Source organism: Varanus komodoensis, unplaced genomic scaffold, assembly GCF_004798865.1.
Source record: "Varanus komodoensis strain SLA01 unplaced genomic scaffold, ASM479886v1 scaffold45, whole genome shotgun sequence".
NCBI lineage: Eukaryota > Metazoa > Chordata > Lepidosauria > Squamata > Varanidae > Varanus > Varanus komodoensis.
In genome coordinates, this window is record NW_025336011.1 from 2,111,124 (window position 1) to 2,131,715 (window position 20,592).

The 20,592-nt window shown below is 42.2% G+C and overlaps 1 protein-coding gene across 2 annotated transcripts in view; it reads left to right on the forward strand.

The window, feature by feature from the left end:
* Positions 1-219: 219 nt before the first annotated feature.
* The window catches only part of NFE2L1 (NFE2 like bZIP transcription factor 1), a 32,500-nt gene continuing 12,127 nt past the window's right edge, over positions 220-20,592 (forward strand). Inside the window, exons 1-4 of one of the 2 annotated variants that reach the window (XM_044444487.1) lie at positions 228-309; positions 976-1,023; positions 4,147-4,375; positions 4,665-5,176. In XM_044444487.1, the coding sequence (XP_044300422.1) occupies positions 4,667-5,176 (510 nt within the window). In that variant the 5' untranslated portion in view covers positions 228-309; positions 976-1,023; positions 4,147-4,375; positions 4,665-4,666. Of the gene's footprint in view, positions 310-975; positions 1,024-4,146; positions 4,376-4,664; positions 5,177-20,592 lie in introns of both variants that reach the window. The other variant, XM_044444486.1, reaches the window with a different exon arrangement.

Consider the following 20,592-nt stretch of genomic DNA (forward strand, 5'->3'; position numbering starts at 1 on the left):
CACTGCTATTGGTGTTTTCCGTTTGTCAATTTTTTGGGGGCCACCCATCTCCTTACCGTTTTTCTCTCTGTGTGCTCTAATTGGCTTTCAGGTTGTCACTCGCTGTGAGATTTCTGGGTGGGAGGCACTATTGGTTCTCTGATTGAATGAAGGAGATGCCACTCATCTAGGTCCTTGAGGAGGATTGGATGGGGCCGCGGGATAGGTGGGGACAAGAGGAGTGGCGCTGTTTGGGCTTGGGACCGGGCACGGGGCAAGGCCGCCCAAAGGTAACAGCGAGTGGCGAACGACGAGGGCTGAAGAGAGAAGGTATACCGTGAGGGAAGGGATGATACTAAGCTTATAGGAGCGGAGGTAGATGGAGCTGAACAAAGCAGGGAGTCGGGGAAGGGCCCCCCGGAAACATATGGTGGGGAGTGAGGAGAAGCTAATGGGAGAGAAATGGGGCGGACGAGGTGGGGGGGGGGGGGGGATAGACCTATCGTAATTGGGGGTTGGGGGGGAGGGTGTTTAGGGAACGAAGGCTGAAGAGATGGGGGCGAGGAACGGGGACTGGGAGTTGGCCCGATAGACGAGGAGGAGGGGGCTGGACGAGTAGTGGGGAGGGTGTGAGAAGAGAGGAGCGGAGAGCTCCGAGGAATGGGGGCGCAAAAGGTAGACTGAAGAGAAGGGGGGGGGCTAATCAAAGGATGGCCTTGGAAGGGTGTGGGGGTGGAGGCGATCATTTGGATGGTGCTGGTGGGTGGTGAAATGAAAAATAGGCCTGGTTGGCGCGTGGGTAAGACCCGGAGGCTGTGGGGTGGTCTGATAGAATGTGCAGTATAGGGACATCTGGGTGTTAAAGGGAGCAGGATACGCCGTAAGGGGAAACAAAAGAGGGTGTGTAAATAACTCTTAATCTCCTCACTAGCCAAAGCCATCAAGTTGGGCTGGAGAAGTGAGGGTTGGGTGAACTCCCTTTTCATCTTTCTCTAGTGTAGGGGATACGAAGACAGCAGCCTCAGCGAGAGTTCAGACGGGACGGTAGGTGCATGTGGAAGGGGTGCCTGAAAGTGTGCGCGTGTGGGAGTTCCGGTTGAACGAGGAAGGTAAAGGAGCTGCAGATAGAGGGTGCATGAGAGAGGCGTGGGGTTGAAAGAGGTGAGAGAGAGGAGCAGCAAGAGGAGTTAAATAGAATATGAAACAGTTGAAAGAAGGAATCCTAGAGGAAGTAGTGGAGAATGGGGGAACGGACTTGTAGGATGGATGCAGTTTGGCATTTGAGTGTATTTCCATAGCTATTTGTAGAGTAACCAACAGCATTTCAAAAGCTGCTCAGTGTCAGTGAGAAGAAGTGCATTTGTGTGACTTCATTCTGTTACTGTAATGCTGGGGAAATCCTGGCCTCAGAAGCTTGTTAGAACTCACTAATAGTTTCCAGAGGAGGGGCCATGTTAGTCTGTTGCAGAAAAACAAGTGAGTATTTTGTGGCATCCTAAATACGAACACATTTGTTTTGGTATAAGTTTTTGTGCAGTACAGTCCATTAGTTGCATGAAGTGTCATATATACAGTGCACCTGGCTGGTGGGAGAGGAAATTGCAGAAAGTACTGCAGGAGTAATCTCATTGACCATATAAAAATGTTAAAGTCCATACTAGTGAAAACTGAAACCATCTCAGTATCCGGTGCAACTGAATTAGTATGGCTGAAACCCCCTCCCACTTTCCATTTTAAGATTGTAACCAAATGCAGGCTTCATGCTTCATTGTCAGCCATTCCTCTCCCCCCACTACTCCCCCCTCTGCTTTTTGTTTTGCCTGCTATTTTGCCTGATGAAAAGTTCAAAAGTGTGTATGTTTTTTTCACTCTAATAATATATTATACATGCTCCTAGTTACATTTCATAAAGTGTTATTTCTGGCTATTCATGTACACTGTTGCAGTAAAAATAACAAAAGAGCCTTGTGTCATTAATGACTATGATGTAAGAGGTTCTGGACTATAATCCACTTCATCATATACATGAAATGTTATCTTGAGCTTCAGGTTCCTTATGGTAGAATGAGGATAAAGGTTTTCTTTCATGTTAAACCTGTCCTACAACTCCCAGCATTTCCGAGCCAGCCATGCTTCCTGGGGAATATTGGGGGTTGTAGGACTTGTTTTTTGTCTGGAGATGCATAGGATTGATCCCTAAATGTGCTAATTAGTTGACCATGTGCCAAGAAATTTGTAGTGACAGAGTGAAGTGCAGATGGGACTGTAAACATCTCAGGTGCTTAGGCAGATTGAGTATGTGTATGCATGCTTGTCACTGATGGGGGTGTGTGATGTTTCCTACAGGTGATCATGATGCATTCCAACCTGTTCTTATAGACGCGTGTGAAAGAATTCACAAGGAAAATATTCTTGTCTCCCACTTACAGTTGATAGTGATGCTGTAATGTAAATTGAAAGAAAGAAAATAAAATGTAGAGGTTAATGGGGACAAAAGTTGTGTGAAAATGCCATATCTCTGAGACAGAAAGGATGGTGAGAATGGGCTGGTTCATATGATCACTGCAGTCCACTGTCTTGTGTGAATATTCAAGCCATGGCAGGGGGGCTGATTGTGATGTGTGAACCCAATACTGGATGAATTGTTACTGTGGTTAACAAGCCACCCACAACTCCAAAATAGTTCATTGTGGCTTAAATCAACCATGTTAGGCTGTGGTGATCATGGAAACAGTGCTGATCCTGTTTCTATCAAGGGCTTATTTATACTTTTAAGTAACTTTTGTAAATTTTGCACTGGCATCAGTATATGAGTGGTTATAATAAATCCTTATGTATTTTTTTTCTCTGTAGCAGTTTTGGGATGGACACACTTCCTGTATCTTAATGGCACTTGTCAGAAGGTGTTTTCACATCAATTTTACTTGACACATGGATTTTTAATAGCAATTTAATACTATATATCCAACCGCAGTTTATTGGTGGGCAGATGATTCTTACATAGGTAGTGGCTTCTTTCCTGTCTGCATGTGGGTGAGTAGGTGGGTGGTTCTTGATTCTTACTACCTCACCATCCATCCCAGTATAGCTCCCTGGCCTCATTCTAGTGCTTGACAACTGTTAGAGGGTTTGGATGATAGATCAAGGGGAAAGAGGAAGTGGAAGAAGTTCGATCTATTTCCCAAATAAGCTGAATAAGCTAAATCAATGCTAGCTCCCCAGCAGTTCCCTCCCCTCACTATTCCTCCTAAATACAATGTACATGCATTCCATAAGCAAGCTTAGTGAGTATCAATGTTCAAAATGTTAGAAGAAGAAATATTAAAGGATCTTTTCAAACTAAAGTGCAAAAATTAAATATCCAGAGTTCTCTGCTTCATAAAGAGGGGAAATGTGAAGGTCTCAAACTCTGCACTCAGTCTCTGAAAAGAGCACAAGAAGTTTGAGGGGAAGGTGAGCAAAGGTCACTTGGTTTTCCCACAGCATCTCAAGTGCATATAAAGTCAATATGCTATACCCAGAGTTAGAAGTCAAAAGACCTGGCAGTACCTGGGCTGAAGATTAGCGTTATGAGGAATTTGAATATCTAAGATGGGAGCTTTATGAATATATTTGAAATTTGGACCTTATGTGCTGTCCAGTCGTATGTGTACATTGGGGAAAATAGCTGCAGGGATGCCTTGTATGTTGATAAACAGCTTCCCAGTCCTCTACAACTGAATGCTGACCTAGGAACTTGCATTCATTTTAATGGCAGAAATTCACACTGAATAATGGCATAATCAGCATGCTTCAAAATCATGGACTACAAGCAGTGGATAGAGGATAAAGAGAGGCAGACTCCAATATTCTTGCAGAATTGCTGTTAGTTGACTCTTTCCTCTGCCTTGTTGAGGAGTGAAAGGGAGGTGGTGAGGTGGAAAGGGAAAGTTTATGTTGCTTTGAATGTGGGATGAACATATGTGGCATATAGGAGAACTGAGGCAGAACTAAACGAAATATAACTCTGGACTTCAGCTTCAAGATTTTTGTTTTGGGGAACCAGGTGGTCTCTCTGCATAGGTTTCTTTCTGGCTTACAGATAATAAAGTGTCTCAGTATTAACTGTGCTCAAAGGGTGGTGTCTCCCAACGCCTTATCACCTTCATTTTTTTGGCTGTGTTTCAGTTTCTGATGAAATCCACAGCAAGCAGTGGAAAGAAACTTTGAACCTTTCCCTGCTTTGCAATCCTGGAGTCTTAACTCCTCCTTCAGGAAGCTTCTCAGAGCCAGAGGAAGAAGAAGGTGGGGGAAAGAGTGAAGTTGCAGCTGTTCCTGAAGACTTGTCCTATCTTGTAATTGGTGTGGGAAACTAGAAAGACTGAAGGAAGTTGCTGCATGTGGACTCTTTGAAACAGTAAGTCATGTGGGTTTATTTGGCTGGTTATAAAACAGCTTTGCATTTCTGAATAGGTAGAGAGTATCAGAGAGCCATCTTGCTGGGAAACAATTTCCTCTTTTCTGGAAATTTTTAAAACGTGATTCTTTTGGTGGTAATCTGATCCCTTTTAAATTATATTTTAAAATGGGGGTTGAACATTGTAGTAATTTGAGTACTTCATTCTTTAAGTGCTTCTTTTGAAAGCTAACTTTATAGTTAAGTGTGGGTTTTATTAAACATCTGCTACATGCACTTTCCTTTTCAGAAATGCTTTCTTTGAAGAAGTACTTCACAGAAGGACTCATCCAGTTCACCATTCTCCTCAGCTTGATTGGTGTAAGGGTGGACGTAGATACCTACCTGAATTCGCATCTTCCTCCTCTGCGGGAGATCTTTCTGGGTCAGAGCTCAGCTTACACCCAAACACAGTTCCACAACCTGCGGAACACTTTAGATGGCTATGTCATTCATCCCAAAAGTGTAGACCTGGACTACTATTTCACAGCTCGCCGGCTCCTTAACCAGGTGAGGGCCCTGGACAGGATTCAGGTGCCCAGTACTGAAGTCAGTGCCTGGCTGGTACATCGAGATCCTGAAGGTTCTGTCTCTGGTGCACAACCCAGTGCAGGCATTGCCCTTGAGAATGGCAGTGGTTTGCAAAATGGAACTGTTCCAGACAATGTGGTGAGAGAAAATGGAGCAGAGCAAGGATTTGGTGAAGAGCTGGAAGACCTAGGTGCGGTGGCTCCTCCAATGAATGGTGATCTAACCAAAGAGGTATGTTTTTGTATGTAGTGCAATGAGGTTGGCTGGTGAGGAGGAGGGTATGCTTGAGAATTTCTTGGTGACTTTGTGCATTAAAAATGCTTATTACTGTGAGAGGTTTAACATCTTACTGACTTGGACTTCACAGAAAGATGGCTCTCTTTTTCATAGAAGGTATGCTGGTCTGAAATTAGAGTAGTTCTTTTGTTTGTAGCTTTTTGTTATGTTTGTAGGAGGCATCTTGCTCAGTAACACCACCTGCTTATTTTGCAGTATTCTCATTGCTCACATATTAAAAGGGTGGTGATTTACTCAGCTCTGGAGAACTTCCAGAGGGTTTTTCTGCTCAGTTTTTAAAAGAGGGTTAGGTGCAGGGCAGGTATTTTCCTTCATTTTATTTCTAATTCCAGTATGCAGTGAATACTAGCTGTTTCTAGTCCATTCCTTTCCTCCTATCCCCCTTCCCCTGCTGCTTCATAAGGTTTGATTTATGAAGGTCTATTCTGGTTTAGCCTGTTTGTGCTTTGCTTGGTGATGAATTCAATTAGCTGATTGTTTACATGGATGCCCTAGTCGTTCTCCCAAACACAGTGAGGAACAGTCATGTTAACTGGCTTCCAGACCTCCCTTAATCCCTGGCATCTTGTGTTGCAAATGGGCAGGGTTACTAGAGCTGGTGGCCAGGCTGGGGGTTGTTGAAACAGCTGTTGTAGTTGTCTTCCGCTCCTGTCATGTTCCCTCATCCCCCTCCACTGGCAAAAATAAGCAAAAGATTTCAGAGATCTTGCCCTTGGAAATGTAAAAGTGAAACTTGCTTTGCATATAGGGTTTTCCCTGCAGCAGAAGTAGGTGGTTGAGAAGTAGAGAATGAGTTAACTTAAATAGGCATGTGTGTAGGTGTGTGACTTGTGTTTAAGACAGGCTATTGAGGCTAAAAAATGGAATGTTCTTTTTCTTTTGTTTTGCAAAAGAATCTTGTGTCTTTAAATGGATGATACTGTCTTTTAGATGTTCTTGTGGGAATGGTGGGAAGTGGTTGCAGTTTGCAAAGTCTCCTATCTCTAACATGTAAATGTAGTTTTGAGGGTGAGTAAAACTTGGCTTGAAATAGTGAATTGAAAGTGCTTTCCCGTGTGTGCGCTCATATTTCCTACTGTTATTTTTAAGGGTTATAGTAGGAAATAGAGCCCCGGGTTTTGTTTTGTATGGATTTCAGGTGAGGGCAGTTGATAAGCTCCTAACCATGAATTTGAGTATAGACAGTATACTCATTCACCCTTCTAAACTCAGGAAGCTCCCAAAGTATCATAGCATTGGGAAAGTTATTGAGGTGCAAGTGATTGGAATGTATATAAGGAATGAGAGAGGTCTTGTAAGCCCTGCGGAACTCCTATTTTGGTGTAGTGTGTTGTTTTCTAGCTGAACTTTAACCCTTTCTGAACCCTGTCAGTTTGCTGGGGTTTGTTTGTTTGTCTATTAAAAGCATTTCTATCCTGTCCTTCACCTGGGTTTTGGGGCTGCACAGACCTTTGTGTCATAAAATGGCCATGCTGTGGATACATTTTAATTCTGTAATATTTGACACTGCAGTTAAGTGTTCAGTGAATTTAATTTGTCCATAATATTACCAACAGCGATACAAGACAGTGAGGCAATGTTACCCTTTACTTTAGATTGTGAACTGGGGTAAAAACTGGAATGCTTATGTGAGAAGTCATGCTAAGGTTAGATATGAACTGGGGACATTACAGTTCACAGCTTGTTCAGGTTTTCATCATGTTGTATCAGCTTTATGTGCTGTCAGTACTGATGTGTAGGTAGTGGGAAGACACAGCGTTGCACGGTGGTGTGTTGATATCGACATAGTCCTTATGTTTGCAATGAAGTGCTCTCCCCCCCCCCCAAGAACCATTATTATTCTGGACTTGGGATAGATGATACATGCTTAGAGCATAGGTGTCTGGACTCTTCCATTGCTGTCCTGAGCAGGGACAAATGGAGAACAGAAAGGAAGGACTAGGAAGAAATTCAGAAAAGATTTGTCTGTCTCCCCCCCACCCCCCACACACACATCAACTCCGCTAACTGTCCTGATCCATCAACAATGGTTTCCACTTAGGTCCAGGGTTGCTTTTAGAATGCTAACTTCCTGTTGTGTGATCTGTGGGTTCCATTTGTAGCATGAAAACACGCAGCACATTAGATACTGCCCAGTGTATTTTTTATTTTCTCCTTATAAGATACCAGCTGCAGTTTTGGTGCTAGTTATATACCCACTGATACAGAAAACAGATGCAGGATAAGCAGATTTATGTTTTACTTTGAATGGACTGTACAGATATACTCAGCCATTGACCCTAAGGGAAACAGCTATGGCCATAGAAGAGCAGGAATTTTCATGTTGTAACAGTCCACTATGGCTTGATTTACTCATGTGGAGGCTGTCACATTGTGCTGAGTTCCCATGGGCATCAGTTTTGAATGACACGCAATGTGCTATGCCTTGTTGTGGCCCCTCTTGCTGCCATGGGTGTCTTACCCTTAAACAACCTTGCTGCTTGCATATCATGATGGATCACCCCAAGCCTGTGGACACCATATAAAAATGGCAGCCGTGGGTGCCTAGCACAAGGGTAAATTATGGCATGGGAGCTATCATGTGACTGGACCACAGTGAAAAGTTGCTTCAGGAAAGGCTGGATGAAAGGAGTTCTGGCTTTATTTTCCCTTAAAATACTTGGTAGGTGTTTTTGGACTGAATGTTCAAGAATGGGACATTATTGATGGCCTATAGGCTTGGCCATTTTCTGCAAATGTTAAGCTCCAGCTTTGTGCTAGGCTGAATACATGATCCATAATTTTCTTTGACACAATGTTTAACCACTGCCTTGGGTCCCCCCCCCCATCCCTTGCACATATTTAACATTCTTGTGTGATGCATTGGCAGATGCACTAATATGTGTATTTCCTTTCCAAACTGGTGGGATGGGTACATAGAGGACCTGTACTTAGGGGGTGAAGCAAGTGCTAAAATTGTAACATGGTTAAGGCTATAGGTCAGAAAGGAAAACACTGAGAGTGGTAGACTGAACATCTAAATGAGAACTATGCTGTCTGCTCTCATGGGCATTCTTTGGGATGTCTCCTTTTAAAAATTATTTTGCCAGTCCTCTTGTTGAGGAATTAACCTCTGAGCTCTTAAAGAATAAGCTGTGTTGCTGTGTTATAGCTGTGGGGATTGTGGAGTGGGGCCTGTAGGGATGAAGAATAACAGTAAAAGGGACCACGAACTGTTCAATGCCATGCCTGACATACTTGGAATTGGACATAGAAAAGCAAGTTTAAATTTTTGTGGCGTATTGTACAAGGCAGTCAAATCTAGCACACTGGTTGATGTGAAGTTTAAATATTGGTCTGAACTCCTTGGAGAGAAGGCAGGATAAATTTCTAATAGCTTGCAGACAGGGGAGCAATAGTATTGAGTTATTATGGCCCTTTGAATAGAGACTTTTACTTGGTTTTTGAAACTGGGTCCAAGTTTGACCATGAATTTATATAAGGTATTAAAAATTTAGTTGATTTCTCATTCAGTTTCAATTTTGCATAAATAACATGGGAATAGCAGCTTCTGTCACAGGGTACCTGTGAAAGTTAGCATTGTGAAGACTGTAAAACAACTGGCGGAGTAGTGGAGCCATTCACTTATTACAGAAATAGATTAGGCTGCCATGGGAATTCACATTGACTTTGTGGGATTTTTCAAGAAAGAGAAATTGCAACAATGTCTTGCATATGAAGTCTTGCTTCATATGAAGTTTTGCTATGAGCTTTAGGATCTTGGTCTACCCTGCTGTATCTGTGAGAGGTGATAATAATAAATGTTTTGCATAGGAAATACAATGACAGATGCGGGCAGAATGGGTGGCATGAATCCAGCTTTTGGTCATGTCTAGGCATTTGCTTTATGTGTTTGCATCCTAAAATTTCATGCAGCATCCAGGTTTCAACCTGTATTTTGTTACGTTTTCTGAGCGCCATATATATATATTTGCCTGCTGGATGCAGTGAGCCTACTATGAACCCTAGCCGGCTTAGACTGGATCCACCAACAGGGAAGTATTTGGGCTAATCCGAATACCAGCTTGTGTGGGAGGTAAGCATTGCTGCAACTCTCAAAACATTTTCCTTCTCTTACACCCACATTTTCAAATGCCGTAACCTACTATCTATGGACCTACACCTCCTTCGGCAGGAGCCAAACATTCTACCCCTGCTTGATCAGGCAGATAGAGTGTTTCCTATGCTGAGAGAGAATTTTTGTTTAATTTTTTGTCTAGAGACAGTGGGAGAACAGGGTTTGTGAAGACTCAGCCCTGGAACAGGTAAACTGGTAATAAAGAGTTTGCCATGTGATAATCATTGATAAGTGATATTTTTATTTTTAATTTATTGTTTGTATGCTACATTTCTGTTAAAAGACAACAGCCAGGGTGGCTTAGAGGATAATCAAAAATATGAAGACCAGTCTGTAAAAATAAGTGTATAAACAACACATAAAAACTCATATAAAAATCAGTATACAAATATATAAAATAGACATGTCTGAACCCTAGCATTTCTCTTTTTAGAAATTGCCATATAGAACAACATAAGGGGTAACAACTGTTTGTTATGTAACTGCTCTGTTTCTACTCTATTTGAAAGTAGTGAGTGATCCCCTCAAAGTTGGTTTCCTTGCCATTATAACTTTCTAGTGGTTCTCAGTAGATGGGATGAAGTAGTCGAAGGCAGTTTAACTCCTCCCTGGGTCTTTTCAACAGTCTCTGTCACCAAGTTGCATCTTTATCCCTGTTTATTGTTCACATCTCTCAAATGTTTTTTTAATCAGTTCCCCATCCTACATGTGCTTTGTTTCTCTGTGCTTATCATAGCCCCAGTCTTTCGGCCCAATGTTTAGCTTCCATGGCTGCACAAATGGTACCTCTTAAACTGTCTTTACTGTGCATGTATGTTCATGCAATTACTTCCAAATGTTGCATTGTCCCAGAATTTCCTTGGAGACATACACGATTCTACTTGTTTCTGATGTGAAGCATGGAATATTATGTCAAAGCAATATTTGGCTTTGTTTTTCTTCTCCAGGAGAGTAGAAACAATTGCTGGGGACATTGAGATGCCAAAAAGTATTGGGTTAATGTGTGTAATGTAGAAGGTATTACATAGGGACAAATTAGTCAGTGGGAATTCTTGTGTCAATTTTCTTCTGTAGGGATGTTCTTGGTTGACCCCAAGCAACTCTTTAAGAGCAAGGACAAGTTTGCTCTTGCCAGTTGTTGAAGGTACAAGCTTCCCCTATTTTCTTTTTGGCATCCAAGATTTGTATTGTTTTAGTTTTTCTGAGTGGAACACTGCCTCTAGCTTCTGCCTCTTCCAATCACTCTTTTGGTAGCCAGTGAAGGGGTCACAGTGTCTTACTTCCCACTTTAGCTGCCAGCTTTTTGTGACTTTTAGCCAGAAGTAGTTCCAGATGATTAGAGCTACTAGGATTAAAGCTTGCCCAAAACCTGTGTTACTTGCCTTTTAATCTCTTTGCTCTAATCCTTACTGTGTTTTAGAACTGGGTATAGTTATACAGTACTGAAACAGTTTAGCTTGTGTTCAGAGGCAGTTTGCTTCAGGGTGAGCTTCTACTCAAATTAATATCTAGATGTTTCTTACAGATTATTTCCTGTCACTGGAACCAGAGGTGAGGGGGAGAAACCTGTAAAATGACGAATTATCTTCCAGGTGCTTTCTACATACTGTACACTGTGTATGGCTATTGATCAAGAATCATTGAGTTGTAGGCCAATAACATCTACTGGTCTATAATAATAATACAATGTGCAGGTCCACATGACAGACAACCCATCCTGTGAATAAGCTATGCAGTGTGGATTGTTGTTAAACAGCCCATTCATTGTGAGCCCAACAGAAGACTGGGCTTACTGTGGGCTGTTCCCTGCTTTTTTCCCCTTTGTCCTGTGGGTTCAAGGAAATGCAATGACAGGACAGATCTTATCTCCCTGTGTGTCAAAAATCAAACTTTTTCTTTTTGGTTAGGGCTACCCATATATATATTCATATGCCTTTGCCAAATCCCCTCTGATTGGTGCTGTCAAAAGCCCCATTTTAAAAGGAAGCTTAAAGTTTGACAGTTGCCAGAATTTTGTGCTCCTACAGGAGGGTGGTGGCTTGTAGTTTTTCTTCTTGCCAAGCATCTAGATTCTCAGGAAAGGGTGGAGCACACTGAAAGGAGTCAGGTTTAGCCAGAAATAAGAAATAATACTTAGAAATTTCTGCTACAGAAGGAGGGATCTATTGGCCACCCTATTTCATTAACAAAGATAACTTACGGTTACTCATTTCCTTGCCAGTTCACCTTTTGACATTTGTCAGGGAAAGGCAAGGGGAAGAAAAAAACCCTATTGGCAGCATCTCTGGGTTAGTGTCCATTGCCTAGATGAGGCTTTTCTTTTCAGACCCACAGAAGTGTGCATCTCTGCTCCTGTGGAAGTCTGACTCTTTTTTAAATTACAAAAATATGTGTGCTGATTGGGGGTGGAAAAAAGCAGTGAACCAATAACAGTCCTATGCGGCTTGTTTTCTTTGGAGGAGCTATCATTGACTGTCAACTTAGCAATGGTAAAAAGTGATTGTGGGGGGAAAGAAGTTGCAGAGAAAAAAAGGGCTTGTGGTCAGCAAGGGGAAGACCTAGCTAGTGGGTTATTCCACTGGGCCATTTGGGCATTGATGCCACAGTTTCCACTGGTGGTGACCTGAGTGAACTTGGCAAGAATAGCAAGCAAGGGGTTTTTACTGCTCTTGCCAAGAAGCTAGCTAGCTACTTCCCTGACCTACAGTGGGTTCAGTCTCCCAGCTTCAGAGGACAAGAACTCAATATGGGTCTTGCAACCCCTACAACAAGCTATGGGTTCTCAGAGTGGCTTCTTGTCTTCAAACAAATTGCCCTGTAGGAAGTGGCGTGGATTATACACAGTCGCATTACACAGCAACCCACCATGGCTTGTGTCAGGAGGTCTCTTGAGAATGTATGCTTAGATCCACATGGAGACACCTTTGTCTCAAACTTCAGCAGTTTTATTGGTGAGAACAACTCAGGTAAAGCCCTCTGCAGAGTCCATACCTACAACAGCGCTGTCTGGTAGAGGCACACCCACCAACTACAAGTGTTTTATAGATTTTGAGTGCACAGGAGCAGGGATGATGATGAGCAAATAATGGTTACATAATATATTCATAGTCAAAACAATGTGAGAGATCTGCAGAGGGGACATGAGACAATTGTACAGCAAATATCCCTGATTACAGAATATTGACATGACAATCAGTATATGAATCATTACAGGTCTTGAGTTTGAGTTTGCACAAGTAAATGAGGGTGCGTGCGATACTGCTAATAAAACCAGTCTGGCAGCTTGCAGCTGCTAGAAGAAGAATGGTCCCAATTAACTTTCCTTGGGAGTCAAATTCAGCAGAGAATTAACTTTTTGCAACTATAAATGTAGCAGCTGCCTCAGGTGAGCAGAGAGTCCCAGTCTCTTAAAGGAACAGATGACTGATAACACTTCAGGAAACAAAAGGGAGCCTAGCTTGGAATTCTGGTTCTTTCTGGGCAAGAGGAACAGGGACACTACAGGCTTGATTTTATATTACAAAGGCACATATAAGTAACATTTCTTTATAAAGATTTGTTTGGATTTTCCCAACACTTGTTACCCACAATGTGTGGTGTTATGTGAATGTAGTCATTGACATGTTGCAGATGGAAGTGATGGCTTGTTTTGACCAACTTTTAGTGGTCTTATATTTGAGATGAGGGATGAACCAGCAACTTTCAACTCATGGTGCGTGCTTTTAATATTGTGCTATACCAACTCCAAATGCTGAGTCTGAGATATCCTTTTATAGAAAGAACTTGGAACTTGCAGTCATTAATACAGCATATTAAAATACATTTTGAAGTGTATGTATATGGAGAAATCCATACTTTTAGCCAGCCATATGGTGTGAATAAAAGAGATGAACATTAAATCCTATTTGTGTGCCTTTGTGAACATCTTCCACCTTATATTTTGAGATTTAGCATCTCTGGAATAGAGTAAAACCCTTATTCTTTAGATTTTAGGATGGATCTTCACCTGTAAGTGTTTTTCCATACCAAACTTGTCCTGCCATCTTTGTCCTTCTGGGCTATACAGAGATCTCTGGCAGTTGCTTAACAACCTTACTCTGCAGGCCTTTAATGGCCCTGTCCTCATCAACAGCCAGTTGGTGTAGTCAGGAACTGTTTTTGCCTCCAGGCCTGCATTGCATTTCAAGATTTCTTTCTTACAGTATTGTGCCTCAGTGGAACTTATCTGTTACAGTACTTTGTGTTCATACTTTTTTTGGAACATACTTGAAACTTTTTCTTAAGCTTAAACTTGGTCCCTCCTTGGCTTGCCTGCTTGCATGGTCAGGTGAAAGTGGGATTTGTTCCTATGTGCTTAGTCATTTTTTGGTCACTTTAAATGAGATGGTGGGTGACATGGTGCTTGTAGAAAGAGGATTCCAAAATTCGAAGGCATTGTGTTCTTATTCCACCTTTTCCTCCTTAATGGATTTTTCTGTGGAAAGAAAAAAGATGGTAGAAGGAGTAGAAAAGCCCAGGAGTTCCAACTGGAGGATGCCCTCATCTTGCCCTATCTAAAGTTCCATAAATGAGGCAGGGTGATTGCATGATAAAAACCTCCACTGGAAATACCCCACAGAAGTATTGGGCAGGTGTACTTTCTCTGAGCTATCTCCCGTCCCATTCAGTGCCTTTCCTTCTTTGGCAAAGGATAGGAATCAGGTGACTATGAGGAATGCTTATATTTAGGAGTTCACAGTTTTGATGGCTGCTGTCACTCTTATGTTGCCTGAAGAATACCAGGGTAGTGGATGTAAGAATAGCAGGGCATGCCCTTACTACCTCTGGGTATTTTTCCTAACTTGCTGTTCTGTCGACTGAATACTATAAGCAGCTTCATCTTCTAGAAAGACTTGTTCTCAGGATTATGGTGTCCTTGTAATATTTCCACAACAAGGGGGATAAAAATAAATGCCCAGCTCAGGCAACATGTGATGAGAGCAGCTAGAGTTAGTATTATCCCAGCATGACCCACCCCCACCTCAAGCCTGTCCCTACTCTGGCAGCACAACAAGAAGATCTTTTTACCCTTTGCTGTACTTTCCCCATCCCCTCCCCTGAATACATGGAGGGGGCAGGGTTGTCCCTTAGGAAATGACTGTAAACATGGGCCTGTTGAGAACATACTGTTTCCCTCAAACCTTGAGAGGTGAAGGGCTCTCCCCACCCCCAGATAAGAGGGTTGATGGAGTTTACATGAACTAGACTGAGTAGACTGAGATTATCTTTTTGAGGCCAGTCTGTCGTCCTTCCTGAACCACAGCTTCCTGGACAAACCATTCAGCATAACAAACTGTATAAAATAGGCAATGCAAAACAGGAGGGAAACTTCAAAGATGCTGGCAGTGTTCTGTAGATTTCTTTAAAATAATTTATTGCCCCTTAACAAAACCAGCTGACTGCTGCTAATATTACAGTTCAACATCTCATTTAGCTCCATCGTTCTGTTGAGTTACTTTTTGCTTTTTTGTTTTGTTTTTCTCTTGTTTAGTACTACCTTTACTTGTTTTCTGGTTTGGAATTGTTGGGCAGCCACTGAGCCTCTAGATCATTGGTCCTCAAACTACAGCCCGTGGGCTGGATCCGGCCTGCCATGCCCATTTATCCAGCCCGCCATAGAGGTTTTGAACTCTCCACGAGCACGCGCGCATGCATGGTGAGGTGGCAGCTTGCCTGTGCGGAGATTGTTTTGCACTCACTCAGAGAAAAGGATCTCTGTGCAAGCAAGCCACCGCCTCACAGTGTGCGTGCCCAGCAGCAGCTTGCTCACACGGAGATCGTTTTGGACTCACTCGAAGAAAACGATCTCTGTGCCCCCCCCCACCCCGCACTGCCTTAGCAGCCCGCACCCATTGCCAGAACCTTTCAACTGGTCCCCTGTTGAAAAAGTGTGAGGACCCCTGCTCTAGATCCTTGGGAGGGTGCACTGCCAACTCCTGACTTGCCCATAGTGTAGAACTGAGCCCTCCCTCCTTCTTTTCTTCCAGTGACACGCATCACCACATGTGAGGACAAATTCTGTTGTTTACTTCAGCAAGTAAACTGTTTTGACTACTAAGAGCAGGAGCTGCCAGGGCTTGCCCACCCACCCTCACTCACTTTAGACAACAGTGGACAGGTTGGATTAGGAAACCCTGCTCATGGTGGCATCATACCTAGTAATGGGGTGGGGGAATGGAGCGTCACTTGAATGAGTTGTTGCTGGGGACCCACAAAATTTGGAGGTGTTCCATGGTTTTTTTTACATTGTATGGAGGAGTAGGATTTCAGCCTGATGGTGTGCATTTCTGATCCAGCTAGACTTTTCTTTCTGGTTCAGGATCCAGTAACTCTGTAATAACTCTGTAGTCCTTCCATTTATTTCAGTTTGATTTATGACCTAGCATGGACTAAGAATTTGAGGGACACTGCATGGATCTGTACCCCTGAATAGTGTGATTGTATCAAACAAATCTATTTTTTAAAAAAATATTGATATCACTTCTGTGTAGGAAAGTCAGGTATTGCACAATAACATGAGACTCAATTTTACATCTTTTTTTATTTGTATATGTATAGCACAGTGGCTAGGAGGTTTTTCAGAGCAGTGTCAGAACCTCTGAATAGGGATTCTGTAAGTAGGCCTTTGTGGGTACAGGCATTAAGAGATGATGGAAGCTGGGCAGACAAGGTAGAGGCAGAGCTTAGCTTCGGACAGGCCCTGTTGGAGAGGCAGGCAAGGACTAAGACTGTTTGAACTATGCTGTTTTGGAAAATGAAAGCAAGCAAGCAAGAACAAACCCCAACAAGGCCTGTTTATGTGATGTAGGCTGCTTGAGAAACAGTCCTTCTACAAATGTATATCCTTTCTTCTCTCTGCTGATGTTACATCTGCCACAACTTTCCCAGTTCCCTGTGGTGGTACAGCTACCCTCAAAACCAGACTTAAGTGGCTGTTTGCAGATTTTGCCTGTGTATGGGTGAGAGTGGGAGAATTTGAAGATGTGAAATTAAAGTTTCAGTACCATTGACTGGACACTAAAAGAAAGGAAATGCTTGAGTTGGTTTTATTTTGAATTGTAAAAGGGGTAGTATTCATTGCTATGCTTGTCTTGCCCTCAACTAAATGTGAATGCTCTGGAATCAGCTTTCTCTGGCCGCATACATTATACTGGCATGAACGTTTGGGAAAAAGCAGGCTATAAATATTTTCCTGTTGCCCTCTCCCCTCCTTGCCCCCAACAACCCTGATGGAGTTGTTTTTTCTGGCCAATCCAGAAGCTTGCGTTTGCTTAAGGCTACAAGAAAGCTGGTAGTCAACTCATTAAACAGCATTGTCATGAGCTGTCCTGTATCTTCTTGTGCACTAGATGTTTTCCTATGTTTACTGTCATAGTGGCTGTTTGCATATGGATGAAAGCACCTGTGTATGGAGGATCTAGCGTTCACCTTGTGTCCTCACAGTAGCTTTGGAGCCAGTGGTGTAATGAGTGCTTAACTTCCACTGTCAGCGTTTGTTCTTGTTCTATAACCTTGTGGTCAATTCTGAGAAGGATTGTCCTCAAATATGTAATGCTATGATATATCAGATGGAGCTCTGGAGCCTGTTCCATGGTGACATATTCATGATACCATTCAGAAGCTCTTGGAATTCTGTGCATTCAGTTCTTCTCTTTTCCCCAGTCAAGTAGTTATTTAAAAGGATGTGATTTCCTTACTTTCTCTCAAGGTATTTCTCACTATCTTAAGAAAAACCTCCTTTTCTATTGCCAGTCTGGTGACCACAATCATGTTTGGCAAAAACCTTCATGGAAATGGATGACAGCCTACTGTGAGATTACTGTATGTATAAATTTTTAAATCCTGCATGGTGGCCCTGTCAGCTGGCTATGACGACGCAATAAGCTGAGCAGGCTTAGTGGAGTGGCTGTACAACCTATAGTGACTAGCATCCCACTTAGTTAGGGCTGCTATGGAAATTTTGTAATTGATGGCTGCTTTCACTCTTGTCAGCTAGGATACAGAATAGAAGTTGAACATATGTCTCCCTACTTCGGCATCTGAGAGAAGGAGGTTAGCTTTCAAGCAATAGCGAGTAAGCTAGGTTGGACTGGAAAAATGTACAGTGAAACACTATAACATTTACTCAGAAGTAAATCCAGTTGACTTGGTATTTTAGAATCTATAGGACTTTTTCCTGTTTAAACATGGATGGCACTGCACCCTTATTTTATTTACACAATTTTTATACTTGTTTTACCAAGTGGTAAACAATAAACAGGAAATGAAGATGATGAATTCCAACCTTTACAATCAGTTTGTGCCAATAAAACCCTATCTTGGTTAGGCAGGAAGGGTTCACTTAAACAAAAATGCCTTCAGCAGGTATCTAAAAGGAAACAATGTTGCGCTTGCCTGGCACCCATAGGCAGGAAGTTCCATAAGATAGGAAACTAATACACTCAGGGCTCTGCTCTGAGTGAACTCTAATTCAAGTATAGATCTATGTGCCTCATCTGACAACTAGGCATGCTAGTAAGAGAGAAAGTACTCTATGAGACTTACTATCTGTAGCTTCTTGTATTCCAGCACCAAATTTTTATGCGTCCAGAAGCTTAAAAATTCTGCAAAATAGGATGAACACAATCTGCCACTAGGTTCAGCCGGTTAAGACGTTGCACAGTTGGTGCTTCTTCAGTTCACAGACAGGATCAAAGAGAAAAATATTGAAATGTTCTGTTTAGAATGCTGAATATAATATTTTTCCAGTGCTGCTCTAAATGCTTCTCTCTTATCTGAGTCTTCTCCACCTCGTTCCAAGTATATGTTCTGAGTCTTTGAACAGGCAAAGATGAGTGGTGGTATGAGGCCATGTGCACAAGCTCAAACTTCCTCCTCATACCTTCCAATACCATTAATCCACATCAGACTCTCTCCCTCTCCTCCCCCTTTCCTTGGCATCTCTACATGCAGAATTGAAGGTTAAATCTTCCCTTTCTGCATGCTGAGATACCTTTCAAAGTAGGGAACATGCTGATGATGGAAGGAAGCAAGGTTTACCTTTCTGCACTCAAACAGGAAATAGTTTGTTCTCCCTGCCTACCAAACAGCTGTGTGGAAGGCTAGAAGGAGTGCAGCCTTTATAAGGAATGAATATACATGAAGACAACACTCATTGCACTTCTTACTCTCCATAGGGCAAGGTAGGGAATTTGGTGGAAATGCAAATTGGAAGGTCCGAAAGGGCCATGGGCTGTTCCTAATTGTTAAATAATAGAGTGATAGATAAGGTCAGATGATCTGGTTGAAATCTCAGCTTGTTATAAATTTATTGGTGACTTTGGACAAGTAATTATCTCTTAGTCTTGGCCTTACTTGTAATATGGCGGTGTGTGTGTGTTGTGTGTGTGATGATACAGATCTGTCTTTCAAGATCCTAAGACATACTCAGCCCTGCTGGATCAGGCCAGTAAAGGTCCATATAGACTAGCATCCCACTTCCCTCACCAGACAGTGAAGGTGTTGAGCCTTCACTATTTCTACCCCAGCAGGTGGTATTAAGTGTCTTAGTGCCTCAGAATATGTCTAATTCTCTTTTAAAGTTATCTAAGTCAGTAGTGAGTCCTACATCTTGTGTCAGTGAGTTCTTCTATAAATCATGTACTATCTTGAAGTGCTTTCTTCTTCTCTGGTTCAGTATCAGTGGGTGGCTTTGAGTTCTACTACTTATAGGGGTGGGAGAAAAACATTTTTCTCCACAGTATACTCTAAAAAACTCGTATTGTGTTTTCATGTCTCCCCCACCAACTTTTCAAACTAATTCTATTCAGAGATAAGCCCTGTTGAGTTCAGTGGGACTTCCTCCCAGATGAATTGGTTCAAATATTTTAGCACTGCATAATATGAAGAACAGCTAGGGGAATAACTTATATACACATTTTGCCTTTATTATCTCATTCTCTTTGTAAAAATACTGTTGATTATTTCCATGAGTGGATGTGTTAGTATTAGACTAACCTACCTGCAGTTTCACTGAACTCTTACAGCAAAGTTTGGATAGAAGGGCTGGAGAAATCCCAGATCTCTGATTGCACTGGGATTTAAAAATATGCTGTTGGCAATAACACCTATACATGTTACACTTTTTCCTAGACCTGTCCTTGGCTGGCACATCCTTTCCCTACCCCATAATACTGCAATACAAGAACCATAAATATTTTTCAGCCATGCTGGAGAATTACAATGTTTAAGAGTTCTTGTTTTTTGTGAAAATAATATAAAGGTGCTGGGATTAATATTGCACTCTGAATACAGCATGTTTGGACTTTCTGCTTTTGCTAAAGTCACTGAACACGTTGTCAGTTGGTCGCTTATGGCTGTAAAACTAGTTTTTAAATTGTGGTACAAACTTGGTGAAATCTCAGAAACTGGAGGGATATGCAAGCAGAACTTTTGGTGTTGGTGGCAAGTGATTTTATACCTTGCATTGCATTTTCTCCCTTTCCTAAATTTCAGGAAGAATAAATTTGATAAAAGAAGCAACTAGAAAATTTGCTTTATCCATGCAGGGTGCAGAATGGTTTACTTTTGCTGCAGAATTTTACTTAATGCCAAGTGTTCCTGGTGCTTCATACATTATTCCATCTGGCTTTCTGCACCTGCATTCTAGGGATGGAAGGGTAGAGGCTAGACGTATATTACTTAAACTGAATTACTGATAACTTTATGCATAGGTGAATGCACCTGGTCTGTTCTTTGCAGCTTCTGCTTAAATAGCAGTCTCTATCCAAAGGCATTGTGTTGCTCCTACCCCATCTTAGAAGAAGCACTTCTAAGTGCTGCTTACTGGAAGTGTTTCCCATCTCTGTGATTCTCTGCAAAGGTGAATATGTGATACTGGATGTAGAGATACTTCGTTTCTCTACATCCCCTCCTCCTGTCCTCAACAGTTGTGTAGAATCCATTTTACTTTGGGGAGCAGAAAATGTTGCATTCGCATCAATCATGAGCAGACCAGGTGATGTGGTACTGAATTGGGAAGTGGGGGCACTGTACATAGCAATGCTGGTTCTATAGAGACAGCTCCTACATTCTCCCCTCAGTTTTCATGAAAGTTGGTAATCACAGCAGGGTCCCAGAAGACATGCTGGAGAGTTCCTTGTGAGGTGCTTTTTTCCTCTTCTGCTACGATGCAAAGCCCTTTACTGGGTTTCCC